This window comes from Colossoma macropomum, unplaced genomic scaffold (genome assembly GCF_904425465.1).
Source record: "Colossoma macropomum unplaced genomic scaffold, Colossoma_macropomum, whole genome shotgun sequence".
Classification (NCBI taxonomy): Eukaryota; Metazoa; Chordata; class Actinopteri; order Characiformes; family Serrasalmidae; genus Colossoma; species Colossoma macropomum.
In genome coordinates this window covers 10719043-10738599 of record NW_023494806.1, presented here as the reverse complement: position 1 = coordinate 10738599, position 19557 = coordinate 10719043, and the positions used below count along the sequence as shown (strand labels likewise).

Here is a 19557-nt window from a genome sequence, read left to right as displayed (position 1 = left end):
AGGATGTTTAAAGATAATTGGTATATTAATCAACATGGATGTTCCTCAGGCTAAACATTCTTCAGACTGTTATGTTGGGAAAATAATGACTGATGAGGCTGAGGGATATAATGCTAGTTTTAGGCTCCTTTAACCTTAGGAATTTCTCTCTATTGTTCCCTTTAATTCATTGCTTTCAAGGGCAATTCCACCAATTTTTCAACATTTCTGCATTATTACAGGGTTAAGATGTAAACAAAGTCATTCAGAGCGGTTTGACGTGAAATGCTTCACCAGGAAACTTACCAAGTCAGAATATTTCACGATTCATGATACTTTTAAGAAAGGTTTTAGTCTGAATGTGTCTTTCAGACACATTAATGGTGGAGCAGTACACGTAGAGCATTCTTAAGCAAAATAGTCCCAGGAGAAAATGTATTAACTCAGATTTGCCATTTTTTTCTACTATCTACACTACTTATGGTGGTATCGTGGTGCAGTGGGTAGCACTGTCGCAAAAAAGGGCCTGGGTTTGATTCCCTGGCTGGGCAAACAAGGTTCTCTCTGTGTTTTTGCATGTTCTTCCTGTGTCTGCGTGGGTTTCCTCCGGATGCTCTAGTTTCCTCCCACAGTCCAAACATATGCAGTCAGGCCAATTGGAGATACTGAATTGCCCCTAGGTATAAATGTCTGTGTGTGTGCGTGTGAGAGAGAGTGAGTGAGTGAGTGAGTGAGTGAGTGAGTGACTGACTGACTGACTGTGTGTCTGCCCTGCGTTGGAGTGGGAACCTGTCCAGGGCATTGCCTGCCTTTGGCCTACTGAGGGCTGGGATAGGCACCAGCACCGCTTGTGACCCAGGAGGATAAGTGGTTTAGATGATGAATGAATAAATGGACATTACACATAAAAATTCAGAAGACATGTAGGTACATTTGTGGTTATGGAGAATAAATAAAATGGCTACATTTGTATTGTAGACACTGTGACCCCTGGTTCCTAACGCCATGACTGTAAAGAAATCTTAGTAGCCTATATAAGTTTCTCTACAATTAACCACTTTGCATCAAAAAAACCTACTGATTTTGTTTCTCAACAAATGAACTATGCAGAAAAGTTTAAAATTCGATGGAATTGCCCTTTAATAAATACGCTGATTGTGTCCATTGTCCTTTGCTTATTATTGTGAATTGGATATTAGAAAAGTGACATAGTTGTGTAAAAGCAAAAGGGCTGTCATTTTAAAATACTCAGTACAGTATAGAAATACAGGCAAATTTTACTTGAGTACAGCTCAGCTGTGTTTGGTGCTGGATTAGCGCACAGCTCCAGCCCCACCTGCCGCGCCAGGTGAGCGCCGTGATGTCATGATGACGGGCAGAAACTCAGGTGGGGAAAGTTTCCTCCTCGAGCCGAGACGTGCAGGTCAGCCGCCCGTTCGCGGTGGCTAGAAGCACAAATAAACAACAGAAGATGGGGAAACTTCAGGCGTTTGAGATCACTCTAAAAGACAACAAAGTGGTTTACAGTCCCGGCGAGTCCATCTCCGGCACTGTGAAAATCAATACTGCCCAGTCTATACAGTGCAAAGGTAGGAACGGTGTTTCCAACGGAATTAAATATGACGGAAAGTCTGTGGTAAACATCTTCCTGAATGTTTCTCACAGGTTAAAAGCAGGGGAAAAATGTGTTTTTCTTGTTTTAACCTGTAAAAACATTAGAGGTGTTTACCACAAACTTGAGGTCATATTTTATTGGTCATTAAGTATAGCTAATGGGTTAACGTTAATGTTTTATGCAGGACTGTTTTTAGTCTGTAACAACAGCATTCGGGAACAAGGTGTTTACCACAAACCTTGGTCACATTTTAGTTGGCCAAAAGGCCTGGTACATATGGCTATTAGTCCAGAAGCAAACACATCATGTGAATGTTTTTGTTGACACTGCTTCCATGAAGTGCGACTACTGGTCAGCTAGGTTAGCTAGTTAGCTAAATTAGCCAACGAAACTAGCTGCGGGGGCTGTGGTGGCCTGTCTTTACTGGAAGAAAGAAGCCGAAAGAGCAGCACTTAGAAAAAAGGAAGGCCTTCTACAAGTTCACACCTCTGTTTGTGTGAAATCCCTCTGTCATGCAGCTAAGTTATTAATATGTAATACAGTCGAAACCAACGTTATGAAAGGGTTAGCTTAGCTTATCAGCGTTCTCAAATATCCCTACAACACAGGAGGCTAAAGTTAGCGTCTTATTCGAGTAAGGCGAACCTTCAAGGCGCCTGAGTTTAACTGCTCCATTTAAGGTGGGACGGATAATTCCAATAAGAAGCCAACCTAAACCTCGTTAGACCATAGAGGAAAACAACAACAGACTTTCAGTGGCAATGGTGGCTGTGTCATACAGACCCAGTGTGAAATGCTTATTTCTGACATTCTTCCATGATGTAGCCTATGAGGAAATATTTTGTTCTCATATAAGTGGTTATCAATTCCTATACATAGTCTTTTTTATGAGGGTCTAACTTACAAAAAGCTTGGCCTGCATCTTGTAAATCTGCTGTTCAGCATTTGCTCTGCTGTTATTTTTTTTTCCAAATGGCTCATGTGTATTCAGCCCTCAAGCAACTCAGAAACCGGTCTGGACGGTTAATGATTCACAGTTTACCTTAAAATAATCTGCTAATCGGCACCTGATAATCTACTTTTAAAACCTGGCAGATCGTCCCAGAATATACCTTTTTGGTGGTAGCAAAGAATCCACCCTAGGATACTGACTCTTATCCTTTGTGTTTAAATGGTCTGTTTGATGGAAAATCAAAATTTCCTCACTTTTTTGAAGTAAAGAGTTTGTTTTAGTATAGAAATTCTCCATTTCCTGTCCTGTCCATACGGTCTGGAAACTAAGCTGCAAAAAAGCCAGTTTTTAATAAAATGCCTTTGTGTTGTCACACAAAAACATACTTTTGCATATATTTGCCTGTTCATCACAATACAGGGCAGCCAGCCATGTTAACTAGCTACTTATGTCAGTCTTAAAGGTAAACAAATAAAGAGAGGTTGGAAATGGTCACGTATAAATGAATTAAAACTATTTTTACATAAACCCACGTAACCTATGTAAAATAATAAAATACAATAGAACTGAACAATTTGGGGAACATATCTAATTTTTCTGATCAATATTGGGATTTAAATTGTGATTATTTATGTAAGTTAAAGTCCAGCCCTTTTTAGATCCAGTATTGTAAGGTACATTTGCTGGCTTGAGGCTTGAACGCTGTGCCAGGCTGGCAGTTAGTTGTGGTTGTGGTTCGGACTGGTCTAACTCGTCTGCAGACAGTTCACAAACTCAGTGGACCTCATTCAATCATTCTTATGAAGGCCTTTTTTCTTAAAACCCACCTACTCAGTTTTCTAACATCCACAAATATTTTCTTATTTGGGATTTGTTCTTAGGTAACAACAGAGTCTACACACACTCAAGAGCACAAAGGTGCAAACAGTTCTGCGGTTTAAGAACACGTCATGAATCTGACATAGACCTTTTCTTAGGACCTTCCTCAAGAAAGAATGTAAGAAAAAGCTTAGGAGGATATTGGTGAATGAAGCCCAATGTTATTAGGTTAAATCTCCTCTCTCAAAACTCATTGAGGCTATGTTGTTGATAATGTAGGCTATGCTTAGAATTGCAGCACTTGAAAATTGCACTCTTTCAAATTTGATTTTGCTATAAAAAAATTTTTCAGCCCTAAAATACTACAGTAATGTAAGTTAGCCCTTTAAATCATCTTAGGACACTATTTAGAGTTTTTGTTGTCTGTTCTGTATGGCTATATGAGGCCATTGTTCATGGAGATGTTGTTTCTAGCGTTATTGTTATTCTTGAATGCTGTGTAAACCAGATCATGTGGTCCTGGATAGGCAGGTGGCAAGATACGCTATTGTGTTCAGCTTTTTAAAAAGAGTTACCTTATCAGTTGTACAGTAAAAAGGTAGCTCCGGTAAGATTACGACTATTTGGATTGTTCTGCTGTTAAAGTTATAGAAAAGTTAAGGAGGTTAATACCTATGACCTATAGATGGATAGACGTCATCATTGAAAAGAGCAGGCAAAAGGCGGCCACTAATCGTTAGCCATATTCAACAATAAATATATGACTAAATCTGATAGTTATAGTTGGTAATATAAAACAGAGCTTTTAAATGACATTTCATGATGACTGGCCCAGTTTCATACTTTTGGACTATTTATTGCTCTATTATTCAGTAAATATTTTACAACATCTTATGTCTCCAATGTGGTTACTTTATAAGAGAAAAAAAAAACATTTATAACTTGTAATATAACAACATTTTTATCCAAGTGATTTTGGACTGTTTTTATTAGTTTGTCATGAAAAGTTAACACAATTTAAAAGGCATTTTGCATTTTCAAATAGTGTAAAAATTTAATAGTAATAAAAACCTTTAAAAAATGGGTAAGGTTTTGCTACGACAGATCCACAGTTGTAAAATCTATATAATTATTTATTATATTGAAATGTGTATGATCTGTTTAGTGACAATGGATCTCAGTGGCCTTCCTTGTATTTTAATCTGCCATTATTGTTCAAAGCTCCAAGATTGGCTAGACCTGTAACAAAGATACAGCTGTTGTACCACCTGTGCACAATAAGGCATGAGAAGCCCCCCAGCTGGCCTTCTGCAGTCTCAGGGCCGACAATACTGCCATTGTTGCACCCGACGCTTATAGCTTTAAAACTAATGTGAAAAAGTGATGGAAGCCTATGTCAACGAAAATTTTAAAGGCATTTTAAAGGGATGGTTCCCTGAAAAAAATCAAATGTACACAGTTTTACCCATTACCACAGTTATATTACATCAGCCAAGACATGTCTGATGTCTAAACTTTGCTTCTTTAGTTTTTCTTTGGAGCTACGAGGCGAATGTAAAATTTTAAAATTCAAGGAAGGATTTTGGGTGACACTGTGTACATTTTAAATTTGGGTGAACCATTCCTTTAATAATGCAGAAAGTATGATTGCGAAATGCGTTTGGCTTTCACTTGAGGTCTGACTGGTGTCTGTACAAGTTCATGTTAGACAATTAAACTCTTCTAGTTGGAGATGATGGGCTGTAGATGTTATATGGAGTGCAAATGTTGGAAACTTGACTCTGTGTAAACATTTAGCTCTTCTGTGACAGCCCTGTATTGTTGTGGGGAACAGCAATATGAAGTGAACAGAAAAGAAAGCCTGCTCTCACTCTGTTAGGGCGTTACTGACGGTCAGGTCTGTGAAGAACTGGTTGGTTAGCATTCCTGGCGAGGCAAAATAGGCAAGAATGAAATGGAATAGTCAACAAGGTCATTGTTCAGTCTGTGTAGTAAAATGCTGATAATTCATGTGGCTGAGTATTTAGTAGGACTTTGTAGTTCTGTAATGTCAAAGCTTTAAAGTTTCAGTGCTTCTGCTTTTGGTATAGGAAGTTATTCTGGAAAAAAGGACGGTGTAAAAGAGGTCAGAAGAAATAAGAGATCATATCCTCTTCAAAGAAAAAAGACTATTTTTAGGACCATAAAGATTTTTTGTACTTTGACTTTATTTTCGTGATAATTAAACACACATTCCTACCATCTCCCATTGCACATGTTCTTTTTATTGGCTTTTAAAAATAAAATGCAGAATTCACAGATTCTTTTGTGTTGTTTTTTTTTAAGTTTTCTTTCTTGTTTTCTTTCTTTCTTTCTTCACATTAAAATAAGCCAATAAATTGGTTGATCACTGCTAGTTTTAGGTTTAGACTTCACCATATGTATGAGAATTGTTTTGAGTGAAGACCTTATCAAGCATTAGAAATACGCTGTATAAAAAATGGGAGAATTCAAAATGTCAGGGTGACATGATGCATTAAGATTTGAGTTTTCTTAACAGCTTTTTTGCTTTTGTCGTCATCTTTACTAAGGTTGGTTGTTCAGCCAATGTTAGGCTGACAGTAAAATATTACATTTGAGGGCATGTTTAGTCTATTTTACAGTTATGGCCTTTGGAAGACACTCTTATCCAGAAGAATTTCCAGCCCAATCATCTTACAGAGGCAGACTTATGTAGCATTAGGAAGCTTTCCCAAGGATGCTTGTTTATACAGCACAATGTGGTTGCCTGGGTGGGGAATCAAAGCATGGGTATGGTCCACCCAGCTGGGAAGTCTGATGAATGGCATGCCCACAAGCAGTTTCTAAAACTTATCTAATTTTACCTAATTATTTAATGCTTGTTGAGACAGGGTGCATGTTCAATGGAAATTATAATGGTTACATCACCCTCCATGTTCTTCATAATGTTGGTGTGATGGGAAACACTGCTGCCCTCCATCCAACAGACTGAGGTTTGGTTCCCCACTTGATAAAGAACCAAGAGTCCTTGGGCAAGACTGCATCGTGTTGACTTGATATTTTGGGTTCTTGCAACTGTTTTTTTTTTTTGTTTTGTTTTTTTTTGTGCAGAGTGAAGAACAAAATAAAATCAAGTGCTTCTTTTTTCCATTGAGACGCATATCTGTTGCCTGTGATCAACTTCCGTACTAAACAATGAAATTTCAGTTATGATTTCAGTCAGGCAAGTAGTGATTTCCGTTTATATATACCACAAATACCATCACGGTGTGTTAAGATCTATAAACGCTTACTTCTTCTTTGTCTTGCAGTATTTTTACTACCATCAGTTTATAACATTAGCATACAGTTTCTTGGTGTTACTAGGGCAGGCCGTTCTTTTTTTATTGTAACAGACAACTCGATGTAGGGAGAAAAAAAAGAATTTGTTGTGTTTAATATTCACTTGCCTGGCTTAATAGAAACAAAAATAACAAGCATTGGTAAAATGCAGCTATCATGTTACAACACAAACATACATATTTCTATGAAGAGAACAGATGACGGCTAAGAACAGTAAGAGCTCATTAAGACAAACTAACAAACCTGCTAAAAATTCTGGAAAGCCCCACCCCATGTTTTAATAGTTTTTGTTAAAGTTTTTGGGTTTCTCTGTGATTCGACAGTTGACAACTGAGAGTCATATCAGACAGTAATGTATTATCTAACTAAACCTACTGGAGTTAATTTTTGACTCTATTAAATTACAGTGGTCAGTATTAGTTAATTCAGTTCATACTAGTTAATTGGTTTCTGATTTTTGTAGCTCTTGTAAAAACAATATCAGTATCAGACTCAATGTAATAGATGATGAGCAAGAGTGCTATCTATAACAGGAATCTATAAGCTGATGAAGTCATTTTGTAAAGATTTCATTAAATGTCATATTGTATATAGTATATACATGCCTACCCTCTATAAATGTCATATGATCATCCCTCATGTTCTCATGAAACAGTTTTCTGGTTAATCTACACCAGCCATCAAGGTTTTGTGGTATACTGACTCATTCTGAACCTGTTGAAACGAACCAGTCGAGAAAACGATCTTTGAAACAGATTTTTTTCACTTGGCCACAGCTAATGAAGTGATGGAGCAGTAAAGCTGATGCAGACTTCACATCTTTGTACTGTGAAATGGCTAGTCATGTGTCAGTTCTAGTGATCAGTAACACTTTATTGAAGGCCAGGATTCATAAGGCTACACGACACCTTCACAAGCCTCTTATGACCACTGACATGAACATACATAAACTTTTTTTCATACATAAGGCTTTTATCAACGACTGTTGTCAGAAAGGCTGGTTTTGTCCATTTTGATGTAATTTCACCTCAGCCAGTCTTTTGACTGCTGTCACTTGTTGGAATAAGCCTTTGTAAACATATTTATGGGTTTTTGTTAGTTATAGGTTTATATCAGTATCAGTCTATATACGTTCTATCATGAAAGTTAATATAGGTGCCATGTAGCTTTATGTACACTGTTTTCAGTACCATTTGATCATTCTGTCAGCTGTCATTATGCACATAGGTAACTTGCCATCTCCTTTTTCTATCATTTGCTTTGTTCTGACTTGCAGAAATCAAGGTGAACTGCCAGGGTTACTGTGGCGTGACCAACAAAGTGAACGACACAGCCTGGGTAGAGGAAGAGCAGTACTTCAGCAGCTCTCTATCAGTGGCAGATAAAGGTACTCACAATGGAACATTCATTTCCATGCTATCTCCTCCCTGCTATTGTCCACAAAAGGTACAAAAGGTACAATTATTATACAACATGTACCACTGTGTCTTGATGTTACCTACATAGACTCTGGCGGTGCCAGAGTGTTGAGTAGATTAGTTAAGAAAAGGAATTCAGTGCTAATTACAAATTGAATGACTAAAAATGTAACCAGTGAAAGTCTTTTAGATTGATTAGTTAGTTCATGTGTAATCTAATCTGATTACTTTTGGCTTACTTTTGATTTACTTTAGAGCTTTTTTCACTGTGCGTATCTGGTGGCCCCACTGCATTATTGTTTTTTTTTAAATCAATACAGCCATAACAATTTATGTAAAAATACCAGATGTTTAAAATATCACAAGTGTCCAGCGTAGGGTTCTCCTTCAGCAGCTGTAGCCAGTCAGCAGCCTGTCCATGTTGTCCACCCTCACACACATGCACACATACACAAACACAAACACATACACACCCGAGACACACACACACTAACAGCAGGCCATGTAGGAGGAGAACAGAGTGAAGGGACACAGCGCCTCCACACTTTTATTCCCCACAGGTTCACCCCAACATATTACATGTGTAATATAAGTGTTTAGGGGGTGAACAATGTCACTGAAGTCACTGAAAATGTGCTATTTTATATGTTCTTCACAGAAAATGAGCAAAGGCCAAAAAAATCTGAGGTTGAAATAATAATAAATCACATCATTTTTTCTTTTGGTAAACATTGAAAATGGTGCCACAGACCCGAACACCACACAGAGGTTGAAGTGGTTTCTGTTAGGACTGTCAAAGTTAATAATGCATAAACATGACAAATTATTAATGCCACAATTTTGTTTTGTACTATGATCCTTTAAACCTTGATAGTAGTCCAGGCCGAAGCCTAACTGCTTTAGTTCTAAACTATCTGTTGCTATGATTGATTCAGTGATTTTAGCCTGTTCAAATACAGCTTTAGGCTTTTCATAGCGATATCCTTAGCACCGTCAGCAGATTATGCTAAACAGTGCTCGCAGGAGACCTATGGATAAATCAGTGAACAGCAAGCTAACAAAAGCAATAGCAAAGTCGATAGCTACAGTTCCCCTCGAGAGCCTCCACTGTAACAAGAATCTGAGCTGTATAAACAAGAGCAAAAGGCAATCATTGATGTGCTGCAACCATTGATTGTATATGCGATTATATATATGATATATAAACTCGCATTTTGGAACACGCAGCCACTTTTGCTCTCACTGAACGTCAGTGATAACAGTTGGAAGCCAATTGTTTCTATACACCCAAATTGTGTTCCTCCCTCTGTTTGTTCAAGTTTGAACCATATGAAAAGGTGATGTCAATAACCCCTGCCCCTTTTCTTCTTCTCCCAAAAACCATGCTACTATTGTTATCAGTCACAATGACACAGCTTTTATGCAAATTATGGGTGCATTCAGTAAATTAAATTAAGACACTACCTTACCTCACATTACCTGAAATGTAAAACATCAATATGAATTGCAAATCATAACCAATTTCTTTCCTTACCGTCACATATTTCCAAGTAAAACACAGTATTACTGTGAGTCTCAAAGCTAGCTGATCATTTTGCTCAGTGATAGGACGAGTGGTGGGAGTGGGAGGTGAAACATTCTTAATATGTCCAGGGACATGAACTAGGTAAAAAAGGTCGTTTTGACTTGAGGTTGACTTAACTCATATTTTCAAAGTTATGCTGGTCTGATTTCAAGTATTTGATTTTTGTAATCAGAGGTCATAATCCAGATTACTTGCTGTCACTTACTACCCAGCATTGTAGGTTAGTATATAGATTTTTGCTGAATATCGATGTAGATTTTGGACGCTTTTATCTGGCTCAACAAAAGGAAAAAAGAAAAGAGCATTCATGTTATTAAATCAGCTTTTGTGCTTTACTGAGGTCAGATCACTGAGTAAATCAGTGATATGACATGACTGGCCTTCTTTTATGTGATTTTAATAATTCAGTTTGAGGTATTAGTTGAACTATTTAAATTTTCCTCACTTTAGCTGTTTGTAATCTGCATGGTTGGCTGTAAGTGAGAAAAGCATACTGATCTAATGCTGTCTGGATTTCCTGCAAACTTGTGTTTATCGTTAATGAATACAGGAAGTATTAATCATAGCTGTTATAATTCTCAAGAACTATGTAAGAATACTCAAGAACTAATGTTTAAAGAGCAAAGAGCATCTTGATTTCTGTGGAAGGCAGTGAGTTTTACACACAGTTATGTGGTTTATTTATGCCGTGCATAATATGGTACTGTGGGTCTTCACTTTTTAGGCACTCTGAAACAAGGCGAGCACACTTTTCCCTTCAAATTTCTCATACCAGGTAAGATTGCAAAGTGATGACATCACACAGGCATACCTGATTCCCTGCGTTCTTCTACACTCGCTCACGCCGATACATATGAGTCAGTCACTGTGTTTGTTTGTTTATTGTGGGAACAAAGCACTCGAACACCACATATTGTAGTGGTTCCTTTTTCTGTGTGATCTGGTTAAGGTTGTGGTAGAGTTCATTCGAGGCCTCAGTTAGAAAAGACATGGGTACAAAACTAAGGCCTTTGCTGCAAACCTTAGTTAGCTAATTCTGCTACTTAAAGCTGTATTATTTAAGATGTTTTCATTAAAATTTAAAAAATTAGCTTTAGTCAGGAGGGACAAAACACTTGTTAAAATATGGTGTACATGCGCTGCTGAGAGTCACCTTGCAAATCCTATAATAAATAAAAAGTCAGAGGTGTCAGGTTGGATTGGAGTTTTTCGGACAACATTGTACGTCTTTACGTAATAATGTTATATGCATAGACACAAAAAGAAAGTCTGGCTCAATCTTTATGGCTTCAAAAGCAAAATCAACATTATACTGATGAAGATTTGATGACAGTAGTAGATAATTCATTTATATCCCCGGAAGACATGTCCTGCATCAAGTTCTCTTTCATTACTTTTTTTAATGCACTCTCAATCATCAGATTCATCCGCTTGTGGAAGATGTTCGAGGCACAGCCAACATTACAAAATGTTCTTCTGCACGCTGCATGCGATTACAAATTACCACCAGAGAGGTCTCCAAATCCCCAGATTTTACATAATGTAGATTAAAAGCTAAAACTGATGTCTCTATTTTATGCTCTTACACCATATAAATATAAACACCATATAATAAACTGTAAACAGGGAGAAGCAAGCTTGCTAGATGGGGAATAGATTTAAGTAACAGAACACGAGAGGGACTATTATCAGAAATGACATCACAGCTGTGGTGTTGGTTGCATTCACAACCCAAAGATGTGATTTTGTTTGTGATAATATACAACCTTGAATATTCTATTGCTTTTATACAACAGTTCTGCAAAATGAAGAAAAAATTAAAGCACCGTGGTCCCAAACATTGTATCAAATGTGCTTTAATGTTGGCAATTTTTCCACCAAAAAATACTAACCTTTGGTGTTTTGGATAGAGCCATTAACCCCTTACATGGCCAGGGCCCGCTGGATTGCCTAAAGTGTTATTACATACTTCTGTAACCTAAGAATAGCTCAACCAGTTTGCATTGAAGTCCTTCTAGTTAGTCAATAAAAGCCTTAGTATGTAATAAGACTGGGAGTTAAACTGACACAATATCAGGTTCCGCTCAGCTTTTTCAGTATTTGCCAGATTAACCTCAATGTTGTTTTGTTCCAGTCAGTCTGTAAAACATTTTACAGTCCATCTTGTTAAACATGGTAATGGTCCAAGTTTCACTTCCAGGAGGGATTGAAATGTCTTAGTTCTCTTGGAGCTGAGGCACATAAAAAAAAAAATATATATATATATATATTTTTTTTTTTAAATAAAGGAGTTTGATAGAGCATGTAAACATTGTCAAAATTTCAACACCATACTGTTCCAAACTAAGCTATCCGTCTATACAGCTTACAGCTGTATTGATGTTGAAGTTATACGTAATGTTTCATCCCAGACTACTTTTTGAATAAGGCACAATACAGGGCAGCCAATCAGAGGTAAATTACATATATCAGTCTTAAAGGCACAGTAACAGAAGCATTCTAATGGATAAAGAGAGATTGGAAAATAGTCATACAGAAATGAAAATATTTTGGGGCATAAACCCACGTGAATGTCAAAAGTGGACCTAATAAAAAAAAATGCAGTCAGGACATCTAGCCCATAATGTTAGTGTGATAGGATATTGAAAAGGATGGCATTTAACCTTAGAGCAGTTTGAAAGACGTTTGTTTACAAATGTTGGCATACATTGGCCAAAGTTTTATAGTAAAGTTTTATTATAACTGAAAAGTCTTAAGCGGAATAAACATTCAACCTTTAACCTGTTTTAACAGAGATTAAGAGAATGAACACAGTGGCCTACTTTAGCCTTTGCAGTCATCTTTCTTAGCAACAAGATACACAAACAGAAACTGGCCCAGTCAGGAACAGCTGCGGTGTCGCTCTGAGGCACCTGAAACTTCCCCTAGCTGTTCCTCTTTTTGGCTGTTCCTCCTCAATGACTAGGGGGAAGATGTACAAGAAAAAAACATCCTATAACAGAAACACATGCCTGAGCATGCTGAAGCAGTTCCTAATTTCTAATGGCATTTACTACATTTCTCTTTATTGCTGAAGCAGACACTGCTATAGTACCTGCCCCCTTAGAACAGTGCCATTTTGAAAAAAACAGTATGGCCTTTTGATTATTTTGTTGGAAAATCATACATTTTTTCATGTTTGAAATCAGTTTATTAAGTGAAGAAATATGTTTTTTGAAGATTTGTAATTGTTTCTCTGTTTTCCAGCCACAGCTCCAACATCATATGAAGGCCCCTATGGAAGGATTATGTACAGAATTAGAGCCTTTATCGACACTCCCCGCTTTGCAAAGGACTACCGGACAGAGAAGCCCTTCTATATGCTGAACAACATTAACCTCAATGAAGTTCCTGACATAAATGTCAGTTTACTGAAGTCAAATCAGTAATGCTTGTCTACTAATACATAGAGCTGTCACTGGTGATTATATTAGTCATCGAGTATTCTAACGATTATGTTGTTGATGAATTGAGTAACAAATGGAGGAAAAAAAATAACTGAAGCTGTAACTGAACAATAATAAACCATGCATAGCTGCTAAAATCTTTCAGATTTTTATTGTAAAAGAGACCAGTATTTTTATGAATTTCTTTTTTTAATCAAGTTTATCTGAGTAACTGGGACAGCCCTCTTAAAGTGATGATCAAAATATGGACAGTGTGCCTTGTCTTTCACAGGAGCCAAGCTCATCATCTGTAACTAAGAATTTCTCGTACAGTCTGGTGAAGAATGGGACAGTTGTGCTGACAGCTAACAGTGACCTGCGAGGCTACGCTCCAGGTCAGGTCATCAAAGTGTCCGCTGAGATTGACAACCGATCAGGGAAGTCCACAGGCCATGTGGTGGCAAGTCTGATGCAGGTAACAATATAAGAATTTTACCTTTTGAAACAGGCAGTGTGGCTACAGAAAAGAGCTAAGACTATTTAAGTCTAAGTCAGGATGTACAATGATGTCAGAATCATGCCATTTTGGTATTGGACAAATGTTTAGATTTGACCAATATTTCAAATTAAACAGTGAAAGGCACTGAGCTGCTACTTAGTGCGCTTAACCATTTAAAAATAAATTTTATATTTGTCCATAACACTAAGCCGGGTAGATGTATTCTCAATTTCTGCATTTTATAAGTGTTTATATGTCAGCATTGGAATCGGCATCAGCAGATATAAAAATAAATATCAGATATCAGTAATGGCCCAAAATTCCCATGTTAGTGCATCTCTGCTAATCTGTGTAATTATACATTTCTCTATGTGTTTTATCAGAAAGTTACATATAATACAAAGAGACCAACGCACGACTTGAGGGCGATAGCAGAAGTGGAGGGGGCTGGAGTGAAGGGAGGAAAGCAGGCTGAGTGGAAAGAGCAGATCATTGTGCCTCCTCTGCCCCAGTCTTCTCTGGCTGGCTGTAATCTCATCAAGATTAACTATTTTATTCAGGTGAGTGTTATACCATTGCTGGCTGGAGTTACTCATTCATGCACTCTTCTGATTAAAGGAAATATCTTCCCCACTATTTACACTGTTTAATATTTTTCCTAATATTACCTCCACCCTCTGTATTGTATACTCTATGGTTTTCCCCTCTATCTGTTTATTGTTTATTACTGTTAAACTCCTTGAAGTCAGAAGTTATTACTGCTGTTTTGCTAAAATATTTAAATGTGTTTACTGGGGATACATTTTAACTCCAAGCATGCAATTGGTAATCGGCGAATTATTTTTATTTTGGCCGATTTATGTTGCAGTTTTATTCCACGAAGAATGAAGCATGTAAGTGCACTTGTGCTGTATTTGAACGCTAATGCTACGTCTGCATTAAAATATCGTAGCATAATTGTGCATGACTTATTGTGCAATACACACATTGTGCTAAATTGTGCCTTTTACTTGCAAGATAGCACTTTATTTGATTTGATTATTTGATTAATAAATGTTATTTAAATAGGCAGCTGATTTTTCATTGGCTTTAAAAGGCCAGTTTGGCTCATTTAAAGAGCAAATACTATTTATATTGCAACTTTGGCTAATAGAAAGTCCTGGATTTTAAAAAAGGATAAAAACGACATTTTTCTGTAAAGAAACTGAAATAAGAATCGTAAAAATTCACACCATTCGCACCAAACCCTTACTTACATGAATAATTGCATAGTTATATATTGAACTACATTTGCATTCAATGTACATTCTAGATCAACAGTCCCGAGTCTGTAAACTACATTTTGTTTCTATGATAACGAATGACAATAACATTCTTATACTCACAGACAAATCTATCATTTAAAGGTTTGGAATCCACACATAATAAAGAATTACTCTAAGCTATAAGCCAATAATACTTAACATCAAACTATGTTTTTGTGATTGTCCTTGAAAACGGTGACTTCTAAAACTTAAATGTAGTCCATGTCACATGCAATACTATAACCCAGATATGACAATGTATTGCAGTTTGTTGTATGAGAATAAGGTCAGCTGAAGTAAGTCCCTCGCTATCCACTACCTTCACTCTTGTAAGAGCTGAGGCAAATTAGGTGTGACATTTCCTGTTTCTTATAAACTAATCGTACCTCTTCCTTTTCCCATCAATGAACATGAGCTCACCGACACCACTGTAGAAAAACACAGCCCCAGACTTTGACGTTTCTGCCTCTGTACTTTACTGTATTCATAGTGCAGCCTGAGTGGAATTCTTCTCCAGGGTTTCTCCACAGAAAGAATCCGTCATCTGTGTAATGCTAAAAGTGTTTTTCTCAAACACATCGTTTTGTTAAATATTTTATGACATAACCTAAAGACCTTCATTAAAGTTTACTCATAACTAAATGGCTAATGTGCCCAGTACTTTTTGGGCCACTGTATATCACTGTCTTGTCCCTCTGTTTTTCTTTTTTTAATCACTAATTAACCATCTCTCATTTGTCAGGTTTCTCTGAAGTACCCGGAAGTGTTACTGACTCTGCCCATCCACATTGGAAATGTTGCAATCGATCCTAGCCTCCACACTCCATCCAGGCCGGCGGCCCCTCTCCCAAGACCACGCGCAACCCCTTCTTCTACTTCTACCACTCCTACAACCACAGCTTCATCTCGCTCTGCTTCCACCACCACTCCTCCTCAGACAGCCCCCAGACCTGCCCCCCGCCCACGGCCCCGCAGCACTTGCATCGCCCCGAGCGCCCCTCCGCCAGAGCCAGATATGCTGGATGCGGGCTCTCGCCACAGTGAGGAGATCCCCACCAAGATCCACTCTCAGCAGCAGGCCAGCGGCTCTGAGGCTGCCATTTCTCCCAACGCCTTTAGCTACGCTCCAGGCCTCACCTTCCCACAGAATCAGCGCAGCAACAGCAGCAATGTTTCAGCACCCCAATTCTGCATCTCCACGGGGGCCACCATCCCTTTCTTCACGGAGGGAAATGCCCCACCCGTCCCAACCAACTGCCCCCTCGTCCTGCCTCCAGACTACAGGAGTTCATCATACCCACACGGTAAGGCCCTGTGACCTATTCACTTTTCTTTTGTGTATCATTGCTGTCAAAGCAAAACCTTGAATCTTCATTTTTGTTGTTTTGCATTCACAAGTTTTTTTCATCCAGAGGTGACGCTATACTAAATGTATACTAAATGTATGCAGCTGTTGCTGAATTTTCATAGTTCTGAACTTTCTTGGGCTTTAAAGCTGCTGCTGCATTCCCTCTCTACCCATTCAGGTGCTCTCACACACACACACACACACACACACACACACACTTACATTGATGCATGCATGCATGCATGCATGCACATTTTGTCATGATGCGTATACTCTGACTGGCTATTTAACAATGTAAACCTACCTTGGATCTACATTTGTTGTTTGTTTTATCAGGTAAATGTACCATAAGTGTGCATTTCTTCAAATTGCAGTTATAAATTGTAGTCCATCTGTTTGTCTGCATAACTTGCCTTCTTCTACCCTGTTCTTTAATGGTCAGGACACCACAGGACATCACAGAACAAGTATTATTTGGGTAGTGGATCATTATTAGCACTGCATCTACACTGACATAGTAGTGACATGTTAGTGGGTTCCTGAAGTTTTTTTTTAACAGCTCTGTGTCAGTACTGGACTGAGAATAGTCCACCAACCAAAAAAATCTAGCCAGCAGCATCCTGTGAAACGGATGAACTACAATCTGTAATTGTAGTACTACGAAGTGGATATGATAAAATGGCAGTGAATAAAGGTACAAGGTAGGTGTACCTAATAAAGTTGGTGAATAAAATATTAAGCCTTATAAAATCAAACCCTGCCTAACATATAAACATGTTGTTATGTACATTTTGAATGACGACTGACTCGTCACAGATGTATGTGTGGTGTGCTTGACATTACATCCATACGTTTTTTTATTTATTTTAATTTCTTCTTCCTGCAGTGGCTTTGATTAAACTGATTTTTCATGTTTGTACCCATTTCAGTGAGGCTCTCTTGCTCAAGAGTTTTTACGTGGAGTTCAGGGTGATAGACTTGCATATTTACTCGGTCAGCTAATAAACTTAAATTAAACGATGTGTAAATTTGAGTTTTAAGGAATACCTAATTTCTCAATCTGCATACGTAGCATACAGTTGATTTACTGTAGGTAGTAATTTCTGTGCATTTCTCTGAACTTAAAAATTTCTATTCTCGTGTTCTGAGTGAACTATTTTTCTGTTCTTTTCTAAGAACAGGGAAACTGTACGCTGTTTCTAAATCTGCAAATGCTGTTCTCATTGCTGAGTAGCACACCCTAGTGGTATAAGTGGTAATTACTGGATATTTTACAGTTAGGTGTGCATGCTCTTAGTCACCTTTGTTCATTTTAATGTTAATAACCAAATGTTTTGCCTTTTTCTTTTCCAGAGCCTCCACCATCTTATGAAGACAGCTGCACCAACACCTAAAGGATTTATGCAGTCTGTATTAAAGAATAACACCTCATCACTCATTTTAGGACTCACAGTTCTTGCTCTTTCGGGACAACGGGACCATGTTCACACTGGAAGTGATTAGAGCAATAAGACTGAAGTGAAGGTTTTTTTTTTTTTCTTCCTGCAAGCATGGAGTGGCATCTGTGATGCCACTAATTTAAATGTATGATTGTTTATTAGTTTTTAATTGGAAGTCATTGTGTTTTGTGACATTTGGACAGCCCAAGAGAAAAAGTTATCAGTTTTAAATTGTTGTTATTAGTATTATTGTGGATCATTCAAAACACTAACAAACTAAATATTATGCTAATTAACCAGTGGGCCTTTTTGCGCACTTTCAGTAACGAGCCGTAGTCACTAAAATCTTTATCCTCTCTGTTCATGTTGGGTTTTGTTTGTTCTTTTTACTGATTTACTGATTGTTGGTTAATAAGATTTTAGAACCTGTCTTATAAATGTGTCGAAAAAGTAGACGTGCACCGATATTCAGTAACAAGGTTAACTGTGATATTCAACATACACAGTATTGTTATCATTGATGTTCTGAAATACTGTTATTGCATTTTGGACAAATTCACAAGTGATGTGCCGTCAATCAATGCCAGAAAAAACAGGGTTCAGTAAATTAATGTACCATTATACAAAGTCCTGTAATGGAAGTCTTTTTCCATTTTCAGACAGATATACCCACAATATATAACCACAATATTGCTATTTATGTAATTCAGACGCCTACATGTGTGCATCTCATAATTGCAGCCATTTTTAAATCCAACTTTGTGATAATATTGTAAAATGTGATAAGAAGGTAGGTAGAAATCATATTCATACACACATCTGGGCAATAATGGAAATGTTTTATCCTATTAATTTAATATATATATTTGTCTGTGTTTCTACTTAAGATTTTTGTAAAAAGTATTGTATTTTCATCTAAAGATATTTGATTACATTTAAATAAACCTGTTTTCAAAGCCAAATGTCTTGCTTTGTCTTGTGTACTAGACACCATTACTATAAATATTTTATAATTTCAAGATGAGCTTGAATTTATTTTTAGAAATGATGAAATTTGTAACATCGTAATGTATGAAACATTTTGTCATAACATCTAATTTAAAGGACCCATATCCTATGTTTTTCTTTTTTTCCCTGAGGTCCATGTGTAATATTTAGGTTTATGTACCAAAAATATTCATAGTAATAATTCACTTTAATATGGCTATTTACAACCTCCCTTTATCCTTTAGAATTAAACAGAATTTGTTATTGTGCCTTTTAAGATGGATTTATTTGTAACTGTGCCTTTAAGATGGATATATGTAAATGATATCTGTTCTCACTGGCTGCCCTGTATTGTTGGGTCATATGTTTTGAAATTTTATTGTGTCTATATCAGTCTATTTTTAGTGAGGAAAATATGGTAGTTAGAATTAATATAGTAGTAATAATTTTCCATATTATGGGCCCATTAAATGGATTCCACCCTTTAACATATTAATTTGCAGGGAAAATTAGTAAACAAATCCAGAACTTGAGTGAAAGATACCCTTACTAAAATATTACTCAAGTGAAAATGTAAGTGTTATATGTTTACTTTAGCTAAAGCACAACAGTAATTGCTTGTAAATGTACTTAGGTATGAAAAGTATTGCAAGATATTCTAAGATTTTCTTCTTCAGTTTAAAAAATGGGAAAAAAAAATGACCCCCATCCAAATTCCTGATATTGGGTGTCCGATTTAACTTTGTGCTTTATTTATTTATTTATTTATTTATTTAATTGGTTAGATTTTTTTCACAGTGTCTTGCAGAAAGGAGAGCAATGAAAAGTATATTTTATTGTGAATT

At 37.1% G+C, this 19557-nt stretch overlaps 1 protein-coding gene across 1 annotated transcript; it reads left to right on the top strand.

Moving 5' to 3' along the window:
* The first annotated feature begins 1342 nt into the window (after positions 1–1342).
* On the top strand, positions 1343–18687 carry arrdc1a (arrestin domain containing 1a). Its single transcript, XM_036598515.1, has 8 exons — positions 1343–1568; positions 7984–8094; positions 10435–10485; positions 12957–13111; positions 13428–13610; positions 14018–14194; positions 15681–16242; positions 17640–18687. Exons 1-8 carry the CDS (start codon positions 1451–1453, stop codon positions 17678–17680), a joined length of 1398 nt encoding a protein of 465 aa, XP_036454408.1. The 5' UTR covers positions 1343–1450; the 3' UTR covers positions 17681–18687.
* The last annotated feature ends 870 nt before the right edge of the window (positions 18688–19557 follow it).

What these genes read in the sequence shown, in the direction of transcription:
- arrdc1a (XM_036598515.1), top strand. Translation starts at nt 1,451, where the DNA reads ATGGGGAAACTTCAGGCGTTTGAGATCACTCTAAAAGACAACAAAGTG. An exon ending in AGATTAACTATTTTATTCAG is followed by an intron (nt 14,195 to 15,680) that starts GTGAGTGTTATA and finishes CTCATTTGTCAG; the next exon opens with GTTTCTCTGAAGTACCCGGA. An exon ending in GAGTTCATCATACCCACACG is followed by an intron (nt 16,243 to 17,639) that starts GTAAGGCCCTGT and finishes TTTCTTTTCCAG; the next exon opens with AGCCTCCACCATCTTATGAA.